The 18,634-nt window shown below is 44.9% G+C and overlaps 1 protein-coding gene across 1 annotated transcript in view; it reads right to left on the reverse strand.

Annotated features, from left to right (window-relative positions):
• Window positions 1-225: 225 nt before the first annotated feature.
• The window catches only part of LOC138282938 (forkhead box protein H1-like), a 39,374-nt gene continuing 20,965 nt past the window's right edge, over window positions 226-18,634 (reverse strand). Inside the window, exon 4 of the mRNA XM_069221002.1 lies at window positions 226-4,397. Within this exon, the coding sequence (XP_069077103.1) occupies window positions 3,225-4,397 (1,173 nt within the window). The 3' untranslated portion in view covers window positions 226-3,224. The remainder of the gene's footprint in view (window positions 4,398-18,634) is intronic.

Consider the following 18,634-nt stretch of genomic DNA (forward strand, 5'->3'; position numbering starts at 1 on the left):
TCTTTTAGGTAGTCATGACACCAGTTCTCAACTTTGTGAAACTGCCTGCAACCTTTCAAAAATGTGACATCAAAGCAGGACAGAAATCTGGTTTAGTGTGAAAGCAATTATATTTAGTAAAAGATTACAGATCTTCAGTCCAAGTAAGAACAAAAGTCCAAGCTTACAAAAGGACTAAACATTAGATCAATGCAAAGTGATGTCCATTTGTAAATCTTTCAGAAATTAAAATCAGTAATGGTAATGAACAATGTTTTATGTTTATGAAAACATCTAGCAAATTGTCATTTAAGACGGCTGTGACTAAACCATCCCTGTACATCACAGTCTGATGATGATAAAGGGTGCTTTAGAGACTTCAAAATCAATTCAAATCAAATCTAGGCCAGTGTTTGACTTTATTTGGGGATAGTTCCTTATTGATTGATAGAAAAAAAGATTAAATGAATTTTTATTCTCCTACATATTTTTACTCTTCTGATGAATGAAAATTCAATCCCTTAATTGATGAGCCAGAATGAGCTAATCCGCATGAAACATGTATGAAGTAAAACCTTTTGAACATGCAGAACTTGTATTGATTACAGTTCAATTGAGTCTACAAAGAAAAGAAAGTTGGTGCTTCATGTGACAGCACAGTACAAGTGACCTGTAAAAAGATGGGACTATGCATAGCAGAACATTCAAAATAAAATACAATACTGGCTGTGCAAAATAGTTCCCATCAGAGTACAGACCTCAGTATCAGTCCAGACTCCAAAATTATGTACAATTAATGTCCCACTGACATACTAAACATGTCGATGTTTCGACCCCAGGTGATGATTAATTATAGGGTCTTCATTAGGACAACAAGATGATTGGTGCATCCTCAGTCAATACATGATAACTACTAACTTTTAATTATTCAGAATGAATTTCAGACAAACAAGGTACAAAGAAATTTTGCCATTTCTTTAAAAGATCCAAAGCAAAACTCAAAACAGCGCACACTGCAGATTTGATTTTAGCTACAGATCCTTTAAGGTGATTCTGTTCTCTTTGCACTTGATTTGTCTGCACTTCATCCTGAATAATTAGAAGCTACTAGTTACCATGTATAGAGAGTGTTTCATTAACTTTTTGTCCTGATGAAGACTTACTAATCTTTATCAAGGGTTAAAACATCAAAGTGTTTACTATACTGTCTGAACATTGATTACAAGTAATTTTGCCACCTGAATGGACACTGGTATATGCACTCAGGTCTGTACAAAATAATTCCCAAAATGTTGTCTTTTACCTTTATTGTTCTGCATGCACTTTCACGTCTTTTCACTAGGCACTGGCACGGCAGCGGCACATGGAGCACCTACTTGCTTGTCTTTGTATATACAGTTGAACTGCGTTCAACATTTGTTCTACTTGTGAAAAAAACCTTTCGAGTGAATCCAAGGGAACTGTCTAGTATTACATTACCCAGGTTTCCAAGAATACCGGGTCGCTCCTAGTTCTTTATTTCGTCACTAGAATGGAGAAACTCCTTCAATCTATACATCATGTGCATCCGTTACTGAGGGAACGGTGTGGTTTTCCTCCTTAGGTCATAAAAAGATCCCTTCAAAAGCAATGGGAAACCCCACAGTGGATGTAAAGATGTAAAAATAATATATATTGCACCACATATAAAAAGCACAATGATTTTCATTTCTCAGAGGAAGTTACCACAAAACAATGACTTATTAATAGAGCGTGCTCAAATTCATCCTAAAACGGGGAAACAAGTAGCAATTTAGAAAATGTAGATTAACTGAGGTACTCTTAAAATTTGCCATTTCGTCCTAACCATAGTATGAGGTTTCACATACTGACTTTCTTTTTAAAGATTCTTGTTCAGGAGGTTTCAGTTTTGTTCCATAACTTAACTTCATCATATGTTTTATTTTGCTTGCTTACTATGTGCAATCTGTACTATTCCTTTGCCTAAAAAAGATATTTAAAGAAGTCTCAGAAAGTATTTCAAGTGCTCTAAACGGGAACAGGGACCATCTGAAAATGACAAAACATGGTATAAAACAATGACTGAGGAATGTTACTTCTGAACACATTTTGCATCTCCAACCACAATCAGCAAAGAAATGACTGAGGAATTTAAAAAAAGAACATATTTCTTCACCTTATGAAAGACCTGGTGATGTGAAAATGAACAGGTTTGAAAGTAAAGAATGAGCACCTAGAGTCAGTTGTATGAATTCCACAAAACATTTATCAGTGGAACAACTAATTGTCCTCTCTTGCCACTAGACAAGTGCAGTGTATTTTAACTTTGCTCACAATCTCTTTTGAAACGTTTTGTTAGCAGTTTACATTTGATATTTTCAGCCTTGGTAACAGTGGCCACCAGATGAGCTTGTAATTGTTTGCACCTGCACAAGCTCAAATGTGCAAAATATAATGCCTAGAAACCCATAGATTTGCCTAATTTGAATGCTAGTCAAAATGTTGCATTCTTGTTAGAGAAGGGTACTTTTTGATTGAATTTTAGTGGACTTTTCCATGTTTGACTGCCTTTGTAAGTATGCAACAATACAAGTGTATGTACAACTAGTCATTCAAATCCAGTTTGTTACAGAAAGGCCTGCCTCTGCAAACTTAATTTTAGTGAAAGGATGGACTCAAGATTTGATCAGGACGGATTTATGTAAAAACATGAAAAAAGAGACCATATCATACAATATTTTACACAAGGCACACAGCACCAGTTACGTAAAATGAGCAATAACTGGTCATGATATATGTACACTGCACAGCTCAGTCAACATTGATAAACCACGCTTTGGATCATAAGAAAAATACATGCATGTGCCCACCACATATACATGCGCACACAGACACTTTAAAACACGCCACTACTTTGCTTCTGGTACCCACGTCTTTTGAATGGTGAGCGACACAATGGTACAAAGCAATATTAAATCCCTCATACCATCATACTTTAAATGTTCACTAATGCAGGAGAGTAGTATTAAGGTGGGTGCACATAGGTACCAGCATGCATAGGATTTACACTGTATGGGAAGAAAGACTCCAGACATTGGGATTGTGCATGGCCAACATAAGTTGCAAAAAGGGGAAGAGGAGAAAGGGTGATATCAATTAATTTACTGTGCCATTTCCCTTGGTTCCAAGCAAAATACAACACTAAGGATGTCTTTGTGCCTCTTTAAATCCAATCTCAACTGTGATCAGTAGAAGTTCTGATTAGGACCACTAACATTAGTGGCTACAGGAGCAAACTGTTGGTAGAAAAATGCTGGATTGATCACATCACCTGGGTGACTTCTCCAGACATCATAAACACTTTTGTTGGGTGGCATTGACTGCAGCATGTTGTCCAAGTTGGCTGGAAGCTGTGACTGATGGCTCTGCTGCTGAGGGGTGCATGGTGAAGAGGTCAAACTCCAGTAGGCAGGGCTCATGCAAGTCACCGGCCTGTAGCTGTAGTAAGGCAAGGTTGGAAATGGAATGGTAAGGTGCATGTTAGGAGGTGCCACAACATTAGGGGGTACACACTTGGTGTATGATGTGGGCAGCTCCCAGGGCTGATGTTGGGTTTTATGAAGAGGGTCAATTTGTGGTACAGTCCTGGCATCTTCAGAATCTGATCTGGATCCACTATCACAATCAGACTCATCGCTTGTCTCTTGCACTCTTGGGCGTTTGTTGGGTCTTGTGCACACCTTGGTTTGCATTTGCTGATTCAAGCAATCCTTTTCGTCATCCGATATCGAGCTGAGGGAGATGGCAGATATGCTGGAGGCAGAAGAGAATGTCCTTCGATTATTTGGTGTGCTAGCAGAAAAGCCAGGACTGGAGGGTGGTGGCAATGAAGCCGACGGTGGTCTGTAAGACATGGCTTGGAATTCATTGGCGTTCAATACAAGACTATTTGTGGGAAGACTATTCAATGGAAGACCATACTGAGTGGATATGTGAGGATATGGCACCATCGGAAAATCACGTCCATTGTTCATATACTGTCGAGACTCCATAGACTGGAATGGCTTCTCCAGCCCTGAAATCTTTGAATTAAAGCCCATCTCAGGCAAGTGATTAAGTAGAGACTCAATCATGAAGGGATTAGTGGATTTAGCTACGTTAGATTTCAGGTAGGAATCATTCTCCTGGAACCTTGACGTACCCAATGGAAACTGGTTTTCTTGGTTGTGGTGTGGGTTCTCTCCACCGGTATATTTCCAGCCATTGAAGATGTAAGGCGCTAGGTCGCGGGCAAACACCGCAGCATCCTTCCGGGAAGTAGCTGTGTTCTGCAGCTTTAGCAGCTCTAAGGGGATGCGGCTCACATCGACAGTCCAGAAGTTTCCTTTGGACTGGGGCTTCCCGGGATCCTTCAGCACCTAGAAACATACCAAGGCATTATAGGGGTTCCAAAGTTACAACATTGCATAGAACAGTGATAAGGCTGTGAATGCATTCTGGGGTGATATTTGGCCCCTTTTTCCCCTTTCTTCCACTAATATTCTGGAATTGTATTCTAGGAGTCATTGACAAGACTACAATATTTACACAGACACCCCTAATAATGTCCTGGCACTCTTCATAAAAGCTCCACTGCCTCACAGTGTAACATCTCACAATCATCCAGCACAGTCTATGCAAAGAGCCTGTGGGGACCATCTGAATGTCATGCCCAGTAGGACCCAGTTGAAGGATGGCAGGGTTTTCTGCTCTACGCTGCTGACCACTGTTTGAGGCTTGTCCAGTGAGTGGGATGGAATGGCAGAGGGTGGAATTAAGATGTCATGTGGCAAGGGGGCGCGCCTCAGAGACGGGAGGCTGGGCCATACATAGCTGTGATGAACAAGTGAGAAACGGAGGGGACAAATGTATATTCACAGGAATGGGCACTTAGTAAAGTGAAGACCTAGTGTAGAGTGTGTGTTACTGGTGAACGTGTTATGGTGAGTTACAATATGTTCATGTTCATTGAATCTGAATTACCTTATTCACATGTAGCATTCGCCAAAGTTCTTTCCTAGACAGTCACTTCCACAATCTGATTTGTAATCACCTGTACAGAGTATGATTTAGGGGGTCATGACGTATGAACTCTATCGTTATCAAATGTTTTGAAATCTGTCTACATTTTGTCATGACATTTTTAATTATTTGTGCTGTTTTGTATGCACATTTTATTCAAACTTAAGTATTATGTATAGCCCTCACAAGAGAAGGAGAATACCAAGGCAGAGCTCCACACAAACCGTGAAGGTCTACAAAGGATGTGTGGGTGGAGCTCCAGGAAGTCCATAACGTACTGCAGAGAATGAGAGGTTGGAGCTCCGCGCAGACCGAGAAGGGCTACAGAGAATGCGTGGACAGAGCTCCGCGCAGACCGAGAAGGGCTACAGAGAATGAGTGGACAGAGCTCTGCGCAGATCCAGAAGGGCTACAGAGAATGAGAGGACAGAGCTCCACACAGACTGAAAAGGGCTACAGAGAATGAGTGGACAGAGCTTCATGGAGACAGCGAAGGAGAGATACAGGGTTTCTTTGGGATACATCACTCAGAATCAAAAGACAAACAATGTAGGCTTTGGGAGATTATAGTATAATGTATTTCGTTTTTGGTTAGCCATCTGTGCTGTTTGACATTATTGTGATTCATTTGCTAAATAAAAAAAAATAGTGTATAATAAACATGAAAGAGCTATAACCGGTCAGGAGCCCCATATAGAAGTCCCTGCTGAGTCTCTATACTGTTTTCCCGTGTGTCACAGTCACAGGAGGAGGCAGTGAGGCACCACTTTCCCCCGATCATCAAGCCCAAGGGAAAGCCCCAAGACCGCTAGGGCACAGAAGATTCAATCTACCCGGTAGCCCAAAGGATCTATTCAAGACTCTGCAATGCTCACACGCTGATATTACCAATGTCAACAAGTTGTATTACTTGGACATTATCTGCATAGCAATGTTGGCTTAACTATAACTCTCGAGTCATCCTCTTCCACATCTTAGCAAAATATTCAGAAATCTAGAGGCCAAGGACTCAAACCCAAACACTGGGCAAGAGACACAAGAACCTTACCTCTGTACCAGAGGAATCTCACACCCTAGCAGAGTGCAAGGAGGGCAAGAACTGACTGATCACTAAAAGCAAACAGACAGCAATAATGGAGGTAGTAGCCCCGCTTCGCCTCAAAGGCACCAATACAAGTTAGCACACACTTTGTACAACCAACATTTAAATGAAGAAAGGAGGACACTGAGAATCATAGAGACATAACCCATTGGTGACCCACCTGAACCAACTGCGGGAGAGCAGAACCGACTACAAAAAAAAAAAAAAGCATCTGGAATGCCAGAGCAGCTATCTTCAGATACCAACTAGATAACGCAAAAACAAAACAGCCAAGGAAACTCTTCAGAACTGTCAAACAGGAACCAACAATCCCTCCATGAACACCAACACCTTGACTGAGTCTTGTGATGCATTCTCAACCTTTATGAAGAGAAAATAATGAAAGTCAAAGAAGCTATCACAATAGACATGGAAAGAACTGGGAGTGGATTCTGAATAAACACAGCTCCCAGGTGGACATGCCAACCTTTGAGAAGGCGGATACTCTCAAATATCCCAATAAAGAAACTGACATTTCAATGGCCCAATCCCCTCTGTGATCATTAAGGACATCAGTCAACTGGTTTTCCCCCTCTGGACGAAGAACGTTAATTTATCACTAACTCAAGGCTAATCCCAGACTTCTTGAAGATTGCACAAGTAACTCTGATCCTAAAAAAATAAATAAAGGAAGCCTGCCAGACCTAAACAATTTTCCTCCGTCTCAAACTTACCCTTCTTGTGAAACTATTGGGAAAACGTGTACACAATTAACTACGTCAGCACATCGAACAGTTTAACTTGCTCGTCAAGTTCCAATCTGGATTCAGACAGGGACGAAGCACAGAAACAGCTATTCTGCACATCATGGATGGCACTCATGAAATCCTAGACCATAATGACTCTTGCCCACTCATCCTCTTCAACCTTTTTTCGGAGTTCAACACAGTGAATCATAGCACTCTTCTAGTTCTACTGGAACACAGAATGGGGCTACCCAGAAACGCTATAAAATGGTTCACCTCTGCTCACTCAAATTGCTTGCAATGAGTGGGCACCACACTATATAGCAAATCCCCGTTCAAGTGTGCAGTCCCTCAAGGAGCCACCATCGAGACCCGCGATGACCCAGGGACCACCCGACACCATCTTACTGAATCACGGAAGCCTTGTGATCACATCTCCGGAGAACGATCACTGTCGACAGACCTTTTGTCCTTGGACTAGATTTGTTTTACAATGGGTGTAAGTTTTTCTATGTACAGTGCTCGGATACCCTTTGGTCAGGTTTGCTTTTTATAAAACTCTTTAAATAAAAAATTAAAAAAACAAATGTATTATCCACGGCTTTGCTATCACACAGATCTAGCTACTAAGCAATGAGGTAGTGTATATTTATTTATTTGAGAGTTTTCTATAGTGCTGGCAAGACCGAGAGGGTATTAGAGCGCTTTACAACAGAATAGATAATAAACATATGAAAAATACACAAAAAATATAAGAATCACATTACAGACCGATTATACCGAAGGGTTCTCATGAACAAAAGGATAGCGTTCTGGCAGTGGTGGGGTGGGGGTTAAGAGATTCTTTTTGTTGTGGAGGTTGGTCTAGGAGGTATTCTTTAAGTAACTTCTTGAAGACCTGATGGGAAGGATTAGATCTGATGTGGGTGGGTATGGAGTTCCATATTCTCAGCGCGTTGTTTGAGAAGGAGCATGACCGAGTTTTTTGCTTTTTGGATTTTGGCAGGAGGAGAAGGAAGAGGAGGAGGAGGAGGGAGTTTGTACTTCTTAGAGATCTAGTTTGACCAGCTTTCAAGAGTTTTTTTGCGAGGTATAATGGTTTCCAAGTGTGAAGGGCTTTGTGTGTTAGGCAAGCAGTGCGGAACGAGCAACGGGCCTCACTCGGGAGCCATTTCAGACTCTTCAGGGCCAGGGAGATGTGGTCATATTTTTTATTTCCCGTCACCGGTCTGGCAGCTGCATGAACAGTGGACCTCATAGGGGCAAGTTGGGATTTGGCCGTGCCGGTAAGGATGGAGATCCCATAGTCTACTCTTCAGAGTAGCAGTGCTTGAGTGGCCTGTTTGAGGTCATCCTGGGGAATGAAGGATTTGATTTTGTGCAGAAGTTTAGGGCTGAGGAAAGCGTGATTAGCGTTCTTCTTGATGTGGTACTGCATAGTCAAGTTGGAGTCCAGAGTGATTCCCAGAGATTTGACCGTGATAGATGGGGTGAGAGTACATTTGAGAGAGTCAATGGATTTTAGCCATTCTTGCAATTGAGGTAGCTGGTTTGATTTCGAGAGGAGGAGTATTTCTGTCTTATCTTGATTTAGTTTGAGATGGTTATGAGAAAGCCAACATTGGGCTTCTTTAAGGGTGTTGTTCAGATGGTGGATATCTTCTAAAGAGGATATTTCAATATAGAGTTGCGTGTCATCAGCATAGAGATGGAAGGGGATATTGGCTTGAGCAAGAATGATGGTAAGAGGGTCCATGTAGATGTTGAAGAGAATGGGAGAGGACAGATCCTTGGGGGACTGCTCTGGTAATAAATGAGGTGGTTGAGGTCGAGTTGATAAGTTTTACTTGTTGCGTTCAGTTTTGTAAGAAGGAGGAAAACCAGCTGAGGACAGTACCTTCAATGCAGAGTCTCTTCTGGAGGGAGTCGAGAAGGAGTTTGTGGTCGACAGTGTCAAAGGCCGCTGTTAGGTCAAGGAGAATCAGTAGACAGGGTCGGTCGGAGTCAAGGGAGTTGTGGAGGTCATCTACTATGTTGAGGATGGCTGATTCTGTACTACAGCCTTTACGGAAGCCTGATTGTAGAGGGTTGAGGAGGTTGTTGTTATCGATATGATGGGTTAGTTGTTGGAGAACACATTTCTCTAGAGTTTTGGCAAGGAAGGGAAGGTTGGAGACTGGTCTGCAGTTATGGAGGTTGTTGGGGTCGGCTCCTAGTTTCTTTAGAATTGGCGTGATTTGGCCTAGTTTAAGGCAGTCAGGAATCACACCGGTTTGAAGGGAGCCATTGATGATCTTAGTCCATGTCGAGGAGAGGGCCTGGTGGAGTTTTTTTTTTGCCAGGGAAGAAGGGAGAGGGTCGGCTAGGTGGGAGGATGTTTTGGAGGTGGACATAAGTTTGGAGATGTCCGATACCAGGAGGGGTTGGAAGGATCTCCAGCTGGCGGGCGTCGACAGCTGCATCCAGTTGGGGAGATTGTTTTCAGTTTTGAGAGGCGGGTTGTCGGAGAGGTATGGAACAGGAATAAAATTGTTAGTGGAGGGAGGGGGGGGGGCTCTTTGCTAGGGGGGTATCCAGTACAGGGAAAGCTCAATCTCTGTGATTTTATCGTTGAAGAAATTGGCAAAATTGACACAAGTGTCTGTGGTAGTAGGTAAGGGGTTGGGAGTAGATTTAGTAGTTTGTTGTTTGATGATGTTAAAGAGCTCCTTAAGGCCGTTTTTGGCTCGGTCTAGAGCACTGTATATGTGTTTTTTGTAGCTTCTCCGTGCTCTTCTGAGTTGCTCAAGGTGGGTGGGATCTCCAGAGTCTTTCGGCTGCTCTTAGTTGTCTTCTCTCTAAATTGAGATCCTTGTTGAACCAGGCTCTGGATGGTGCGCTTCTCAACCTTTTTAGTTTTAGTGGGGCTAACTGATCAAGTATGGTAGTTCTAGTCGAGTTGTAGTGGGTGGTTAACTCAGTCATGGAGAGGTTGGACGAAGGGGGAGGTAAAGGGAGGTGATTTTTTCTTCCAGAGTAGATAAAGGGATTTGGCTGATATTCCTTTTCCAACTAAGTGACTTTTGGGAATGGGTAGTGAGTTGGGGGGTGTAGTTGAGATGGAAAAGGATGATGTGATGATCTGACCAGTCGACAGCAAGGATATCATCGACCGTGAGTGAGTCTTTATGCGCTATTATCGCATCTAGTGTAGCACCTTTGATGTGGGTTTGGCCCTTGCAATGTTGGGAAAGGTTGTTGCTGTGAAGAAGGTCATTTAGGGTTTGGATGAGCGCATTGTTCTCGTCATTCCAGCGGAGGTTGAGGTCACCCAAGATGATGAAGTTGGGGCAGGAGAGGGAGCAATGTGTTATTAGGTCAGCTAGGTGGTCGGCAAAAGGTTGAGTGTTACCACGGGGTGGTAGAGAAGGTGGAAGGTCAACTCGGAATTGTCACTAGTCTTTATGGAGGCATTAAGGTGTTCACAGGAGTTGTAGTTGAATGAGTCTTTTAACTATTTCTATGGTATTTTTGTGGAGGATGGCAATGCATCCCCCCGGGCGGTCTTTTCTCTCTTTGTTGGAAATAGAGTAGCCAGGAGGGACGAGGATGTCCATGATCGGTTGCGAGAGTTCAGTCATCAAGGTTTCTGTGACGAAGGCAATGTCAATGTTATGATTGAGGATGTCATCAGTAAGATCCGTAGCGTGTTTGACTGCTGATCTGCAGTTTATGAGCATGCAGTTAGTGTGCGGATAGATCTTGGGGTCTGGCCTGGAAGGGATGGAGGGGATATTAACAAGGTGAGCAGGGGGTCTGGGTGAGGAAGGCTGTATGTGATGTCTCCTGAGGCCAGTGATGACCTGTATGTTGGGCGGGGGATCAGGATAGGTAGGAGCGGGTTGTAAGAATGAGCGAGTTTAATAGCTTCATTGTGAGATAAAGGAGAGATTGTTCTTCTTGGTCTCGAGGTGTTTAGCTGGAAGGGTCTGGAGGGCCAGAGGAGACTCTGTTGGGAGTTCTTGTCCGGCGAAGGCGTGTGTGTCTGGGACTGGGAGGGGTGCATCAGTGGGTTGAGGCTTCTCGCTATCATGTTGATGCCCTGTATGATGAGTTCGAGTTGAGATTCGAGATTGGAGAGTCGTTCATTGATTTTTGAGGAGGAGGTGGGTTTGGGGGTGGGGGAGTGGGAGATGAGGTTCGTTTTAGCTGTGGTCTGAGGCGACTGTTTCTGATGGGTTTTAAGATCCCTGGGTAGTAGGTTATAGGAGGCAGTCGTGGAGTGAATGGGATTGGCGTCAGGGAGTGGGTTAGAGGTGGTGGGGGAGGAGGGTTGAATATGAGGATCTCTATGGTTCATCGAGTCTAGTCTGTTGGAGGGCAGAGGGAGAAGGGTTAGGAGGGGAGACAGTGTAGGGGGAGTCTTGGAGAGGTTCGGGGGTGAAAAGGTATTGCGTGAGGGGGTAGAGGAGGTGTGGGATAGGGAGACTGAGCAGATGTTGTGATTGAGGGTTTTAGGGTTAGGGGAGTAAGGGGCTTGGCCAGGGGGGAGAGGGGTTGATGGGGATAGGAAGGTCAAACAAGATGTGGCTAGAGACTTTGGGAGTGGAGGGGGAGCAGGGGATGGTGGGGGTAGAGTGGAGTGTCGAGGGGCTAAGGGGGGGGGGGGATTGAGGGTGTGGGAGGGCTGACTTCAAAGATGGAATATGGATTCGAAAGCACGGAGGTGTCATTAGCTTGAATCATGATGGTTCCATTTCTGAAGATGGAGATGATGACGTTTCCCTGGAACGAGGGGGAGCTGGAGATAGAGAGTTTGCAACTGTATGGGATATTAGTATAGTTTTGGTGGGGAGGAGGTGGCTAGTGAGGAGGGTGTTCCATCTAGCAGGGTGTTTAGTGAAGAAGGTAAGATCTGTCCTTTTCGGGCCTTTATGGGCATTGTAATAGGTGTCAGCAATAAGTAGCTCCGGGTGTTGCGCTTAAAGTTTTTCAACGCAGTGGAGGACAGGTGGTTGGGGGGGGGGGGGGGGGGGGGGGAATATGGAGAAGGAGTTGGGCCCGTGGGGTTTAAGGAAGGAGGAGATGGGTGAGATAGTTGGTCCTGTGGGGATCAACATCATGTGCCAGTGAAAAAGGCCAGTGCTCGTAATGGGGTTAAAAGGATGCTAGAGGGGGTGGAAGGTGGAGATTAGGGCAAGGTAGGGGGACGGGGCACTAGACTGGGAGTGGGGGGGGGGGGGGAGGGGGTCATCAGTAGGATGTTCATCCTACCTAGGTAAAGTTGCTCGAAAAGGGGTTAAGAAGTCCTACAGATTGCGGTAGGTGTAGAAACTAGGGAGATCCAGATTAAAGTGCCAGTGCTGGGAGTGAGGCGGATACAGAACGATCTTGTGTGAGAGGGTGGGAGGGTAACCACTAGCTAAGGATGAATGAAAGGTGGACGGCTTGCATCTCGCAAGAGCTGCACTGGCCCCACCGACATTAGTTCAGGGGAGGAAGATGGCCCCAGGGGAGGGGGACAATGGGGTTATAATGCATCAGCCATGAGTACTGGGAAAAGAAAGTCCAAAGGTTTCAGAGAAGAAAAAGGGCAGAGGTTATTCCAGTAAAGGTGTACCTGGATGTGGTTCACCGTGAACCGTTTTTCCCAGAAAGCAGAGATGGTCGAAGGAAGGTCAAAAGAGGGTCCAAACCGGGAAACAGGGCAGAGTCAGCACTATAATCCTGGTAGAAAATGAGGATAACACTCACCGGGGGCTCCAGATCAGGTAGTTCGATCCTTGGTATGGCGTTAAGGAGGGCTAGGATTCCGGCGTTCGGCAAGCGAGGGCTCCAATAGGGAGAATAAAACCTCCAGCTGAGAGGGAACGGGGCTCTCGGCTTGTGGAGTCAGCACCGTGAGTCCAGAACAAATGGCTGGCCGCTAAGTGTGGGTCAACTGACAATAACTGGGTGAGATCAGGGCAAAATCCCCCAGGTAGGAGCCCGCCGAAAGGAGGCGGGCTCCAAATCCAGTAGAGAGAAGTGGGGCCTTGTGGAGGACCAGCACGGTGGACCGGAAACCTGCGGCGCAGGTCAGGCAGGGCACCTGACTCGTGGGGTCCGCCTGAGTCCAGCACGAGAGTCGGAGGGGCCGCCCCGCGGCGGACTGGCGTGGCGGCTGAAGCCTGAGACAAGGCACCAGGTGAAAATATGGTCGACAGAAATCTGCCCGGCTCTGGGAGTCGGAGAAGCAGGCAGACTCAACGGCGTGCAGGCGTCTCGTCCCAAGCTGGAGCCGGAGTCCTGGCTCTGGCGAAGCAGAGACCTGAGCCTGTGTCGGTCCCAAACAGGCAGAGAAAGGCAGCCTGCCGGCGGGACCAGGGACACAGCTGATCTCCTGGAATGGAGACCTGGGTCAGTGGCGGTCTCGAGCAGGCAACGAAGGCAGCCTGCCTGTGGGACCAGAGAAGCGGTCAACCTCAACGCCGGCAGGGTCAAGGGAGGCGGCTGATCCTCTGCAGAGTCGGTGCGCTGACCGTTGGAGGGGGTATACACATTGATGTCAGGAGCAAATGCATGAAATGGGGATTTGCTAATTTTTTTTTTTTTGCTATATTTTTACACTGTTCTTTAGTGTTTTACACTTCACATATTTAAATTTTTTAGGCAAGGGAGATCAAGTGATTTGGTCACAATCATACAATTTTCAGTCAAGTGCCGAATCTCAATTTAGAACCAAGGACCAAGATTTCAAATTTGGCAGCCTAACCTCTAGATTACATCTCCTTCCTGCCTGATTATCCTCAAAAACACTTGCCCCAAACTCTGGACTCACCCCTTGAGGAAAATGATGTCTTCAGCTTTGCAAATCAGGTTGTCGTGAGGTTATTTTAGCATTTACATTGGTGCATTATTTAGCTCTAGGTCTGAGGCATGTGCCCTCTCACCTAGTTACATTTTGCTTTTGTTCCTTTTGTTATTTTAGCAAAGCTTCATTTTTGGGGAGATGTTTTTATTCCTTTATCAGTTGTCCTTGCATGCAAAATCTGTTACTCATTTCTTTGCAGGACATTTCATCCTGTGCTCAACCCAAGACTGTGCACGTTAATTTATCGGCTATTGCCAGTCCAAAGGGAACATTATCTAACCTATACAGAAAAAAACATGTTGTCACATCAAGACAGTTCTAAGAACAACAGTAATGTTATTATACAACATCACACTGCCCACAAAAATCTAAAGGGGATATGCCAGCCAGTTGCCATCTTATGCTGCATGTTGTTGCAGTTTCTGCTGAAAACTTTTGGTTCATCTTCGATTACGTGGGAGGACTCCCAGAAGACTAACAGACCTCTTCTTAACCTATGAACACAGATATGGGGGTTGGGCTTCCTTCTTGGGGTCAGAAGGGTGGGTTAGGGCTACCACTGCTATCTGGTAGAAGCTTAGTAGTGAAGGTAGGAATGTTAGACACACTATTGTGACAATATGGTGGGACTCTTCTTGTGTTTCACTTTCCTGGTCACTGCTGTAATAATGTTGTGTTTCATTATCCTCATAAGCCTTTTTACATAGAGTGGAGTTGCTTCAATAAAAGTTATTAAACCAAAATCCTGCATCGGTTTTGTCTTTGCATGTATGAGACTTATGTAACTGAGAGAAAGAGGTATGATCCTTTACTCTATGACAAGTCTGAGTGTCACGCGGCAGGCTGCCACAAATCACTTCTATCTCGTACTGGTGAGGTGCTGCTAGCTAGCCGGAAAGGGTTAGGCCGAGAGCTGTCACACAGTGTGGGATCAGACTCAGTCCCCCATGCTTGGTGGTGCTGCTGCCCAAATCCAGCAGTCTTGTTATCATAGCGAGAGTCTACGACAAGTTGACTGCCCCGTTTACAGACAGTTTCCATCCAGTCATGGCCGTTTGTGTCTCAATCTAATGCATACTGGGTATTGTAGTGCTGGTTTGCTTCCATCGGACAAATTAAACTCACACACCTGATAGCAATAATTTCTAGGTGAAAAGTTCCAGAATGGAATCTGTAATGACCTGAAGCAAGGTAGTCACCCTATTTGCAAAACACTTCTCCGCGAAGGATTGACCAACAATGCACCACGTGGTATCACTTCCACACTAAAACAGTACATCATCCTCTTGACAGAGTCCCAAACTCTTGCCTCCAATTTTAAATTCAATGACTTTCTCAAGTCAAAATAACTTTATTTCAGCTACAAGAGCCATAAAAGGGCATAGCAGCAATAAATACAAATAAATACACAATGTAATAAATATAACAATACATATAATGATAAAATGGAATAAGGATAAAATACACTCAAACAGTGTGATGGGACAGTCTTGTTGGAACCATTAAACAGATAAAAAAATTCCCTCTAGTAATCCAGCTAGCTCCGAGGAACTTGGCAACGGCGATCACTAGCGTTGGCCTAGTGTCTGATCTATGGATTCGCAGGGCAGTTTCAGAGCTGCGGATTCCCAGCAGTCTGCATGCCGGGGCCAGCCATTTCCTGCGTGAGGCGGTGTACGCGGGGCAGGCAAAGAGGACGTGAGGGAGATTCTCGACGGAGCTTTGCAGGCTGGACAAGCGGTTGATTCTTTGTAGGACCGGCGGCTGGTGAAAAGTCATAGTGGTAGCGTTCCAATGCGGAGCTGAAAGTACAGTTTCCTTTCCCTTGGGACCGTGATTATGTCCCAAAAAGCCTCATACTTGCAGGTCTCTTTTAAATGAACAAAGTCACAAGATAATGTAGTGTGAAGTGCGGCCCCTAGATCTTCGTGATCTACCATGTGCCAATATAGTTTCTTTAGTTCGCTTTTCGAGGGAAAGGCGGAGGTGGTTGGTGAATTCCAGAGTTCACTGAGCCCAAGTGAGTAAAGTGACCCCTTGATGTATCGTAGCCAGGGGATGTTGTGAAGATGATCAGCTTTTAAAATAACTTGCAGGGCTATAGTAAAGGTTTCAAGCTCTGGGGTAATCCAGAGACACCGCCAGTACAGGAGAGGGCGTAGGCGGGCTTTATGACCGATGCGTTTTATACCAAGGTCCTTAAAAAGGGGGAACAGTGGAGTGCTTGGCGGAAGGGACACAAGGTTTCTTAGGAAGTTGTTTTCAGCGATGGTTATGTCTTGGATTTTGGCATAACCCCATAGTTCAGCTCCGTAAAGGGCTGAGGTCACAGCCTGGGCTTTGTATATCTGTATTGCTGGGCGAATTGGTTTTGTGTGTGAGAGGTGAAAGTTTTTTAATAGTACCCCTGTTTGCTTTAGTTTTAAAGCTTGCTTTCCAAGACATGTTGTTAGTCAATGCTATACCCAGGTAGCTGAAAATGCCCACCTTCTCAAGTGTGGTGCCCTCTAGTGTAAACTTCCCTCTAAAAGATCTATGGGTTATTAAGGGTCATTAGTTTTGTTTTAGAGGCTTTGATTTCAAGTTCCTGCGTTGAGCAGAATTTCTCAAAACACGTGAGGAGTTTCCTTAGTCCACCAGGGGTCTTGGATATCAGGAGAGTATCATCTGCGAAGAGCATGACATGGATTTTTGTGTGCCAATTGATGGTGCGTCAGCCTCCAATCTAAGCAGGGAGAGGACGATTTCATTGATATACAGAGATAAAAGGGTCGGGGCAAGGACACACCCTTGCTGCACACCCCTTGATACATGGATTCTATCAGTTAGTTGCCCCTTGTTGTCCCACCTGACTCGTGCGTAGTTGCCCTCGTGGAGCTGTATCAATAGTGCTAGGATGTGCTCCGGGATTCCCATTCGGGAGAAAGAGTGTCCCATAGTTTGTTGCAAGGTACTAGGTCAAAAGCAGACTTTAGATCCACAAAAGCTACATATAGGCTCCCTTTACCAATGAGGACTGTTTTCCAGTATTAAAATAGGAACCTGAGGGCTTGATCAGTGGTAGATATTTTTTCCCGGAAACCGGCTTGGAGGGGACTAAGGATATCATGTTCAGTCATCCAGTCTTCGATCTTTCCCAAGAGGCAGTGGCAGAAGACTTTTTGCACACAGTCAATTAGACTAATTGGTCTGTAGTTGCTGGGGAGTGATCTGTCGCCCTTTTTAAAGATCGGGACAACAATAGCCCCTTTCCAGGACTCGGGGATAGGCGCCCCAGATGCTATTGTGTTCGTTATGATGGTGAGGTATCTTGACCAGGATGCTATGTCGGTTGAGGACAGGTCTGCTGGGACACCATCCGAGCCAGGGGCCCTGCCGCGTTTTATGGTGCCTAGGGAATATATTATGTCACTTTGAGAGAACAGCTGGGGCACTTCGGTGGTGGGTGCTAAAGAAGTGTTTAGGCAGGGGTCCATGTGAACAGGAGTGGGGCTATCATGGTCATGGGAGTACAGCCTACTAAAATGGTCTACCCAGACTTTCGGGGCGATGTTGGTTGTAAAGTTCAGTCCACTGCTTTCTGGGCCTCGCGCTGCCAGGGACCAGAACAGACTACAATTCCTCTCGCGCATAGCGTCGCTCAGTGCTGTCCACCACTTATCATCTTGGTCATGCTTGGCTTTGCGTATGGCTGACTTGTAGGACTTCCTAGCTAAGTGGATGGCGTTGGCATCCTTGGATTTAATAGGCTGGATTAGGTGCTTATTTAAGGACCGGCACATTTTATTGAACCAGCGGTGCCTACCTTTGGGTCTCTTGCCATCATGGGCTGTGGATTCTGAGACGTGGGCTGCGATATCCCTGAAGCATGAGGTGTGGATTAAACTTATTTCTTTATAGTGTATTGCGGGACCCACCTCTAGGTCCATTAATGTAGACTTTAGGGTGTTATTAGCTGCGTTGATGAGTGCGGGACGAGCCGCAACCTTGTCCCACTTTAGGTGTCGTTTGCCGTTAACCAGGCTAATGCCCTCTGGTGCTGCTACTGGGGAGTTAATCGTGGGCGAGTGGTTGCCCAAAGCTAACGTATGGACAGAGAGAGGATTATGATCACTTTCAGTTCTTTCAATGATCGTCATGTCGATGACTAGGGGCCATAACCTTATGTCGAATAGACAGTAGTGGATTCTGCTGGTGTGGTTGGTTTTATTGAACGTGTGACGGCCTTTGGCGTCTGACATGACTTACTCACTTATGTTACTAGAAAATACAATTTATCAGAGGAAATATTAATTTCAGTTGATGTTTTATGAAATTCTCTCTTACAAAACCAATAACACCTGGATCAATTTCTTGTCGGTCAGCAGAGGTGAACTCTCCAGGATCACAAAACCCCTCAGACCCGACAAGTACTTAATAACTACCCTTCCCAAGATCATTAAAGCTACTTTCCAACTATTCTAACATGCAAGCCGCTCTATGATTCAGTCTCCCAGGGAACTTTGCCAGATATTCTAAGGATCAGCCATAAACTCATACATGAAAATTGCACTGACCAAACCTAGTTGTCAGTTTCAGATATACTCCAAATATATCATAGCACAGGAAAAAGTAAACAAAAATTGAAAGAGGTCTCCAACCACTGAATTACTTTTATCAACAGGGAGAGCACCTTATAACCAACTGTCAATGTGGCTTTCGCTGTGTCTGCAGTATCGAAATAGCCGATCTTAAGTTTCCAGATGACATTCACTGCATCACGGATGCTGGAGATGCCTACTTCCTTGTTGTACTCATTGTCTCAGCAGCCTTCAATTCTACCGTTTACCACAGACTTGTACCGGTTATGGGCCACCACATAGATTTTTTAGGCCAAATTCTGGGCTGGTTGCATCCTTCCTATTGAATTAGGAAAGAAGGGTAAAAACTCAACTC

Source organism: Pleurodeles waltl, chromosome 2_2 (genome assembly GCF_031143425.1).
Source record: "Pleurodeles waltl isolate 20211129_DDA chromosome 2_2, aPleWal1.hap1.20221129, whole genome shotgun sequence".
NCBI lineage: Eukaryota > Metazoa > Chordata > Amphibia > Caudata > Salamandridae > Pleurodeles > Pleurodeles waltl.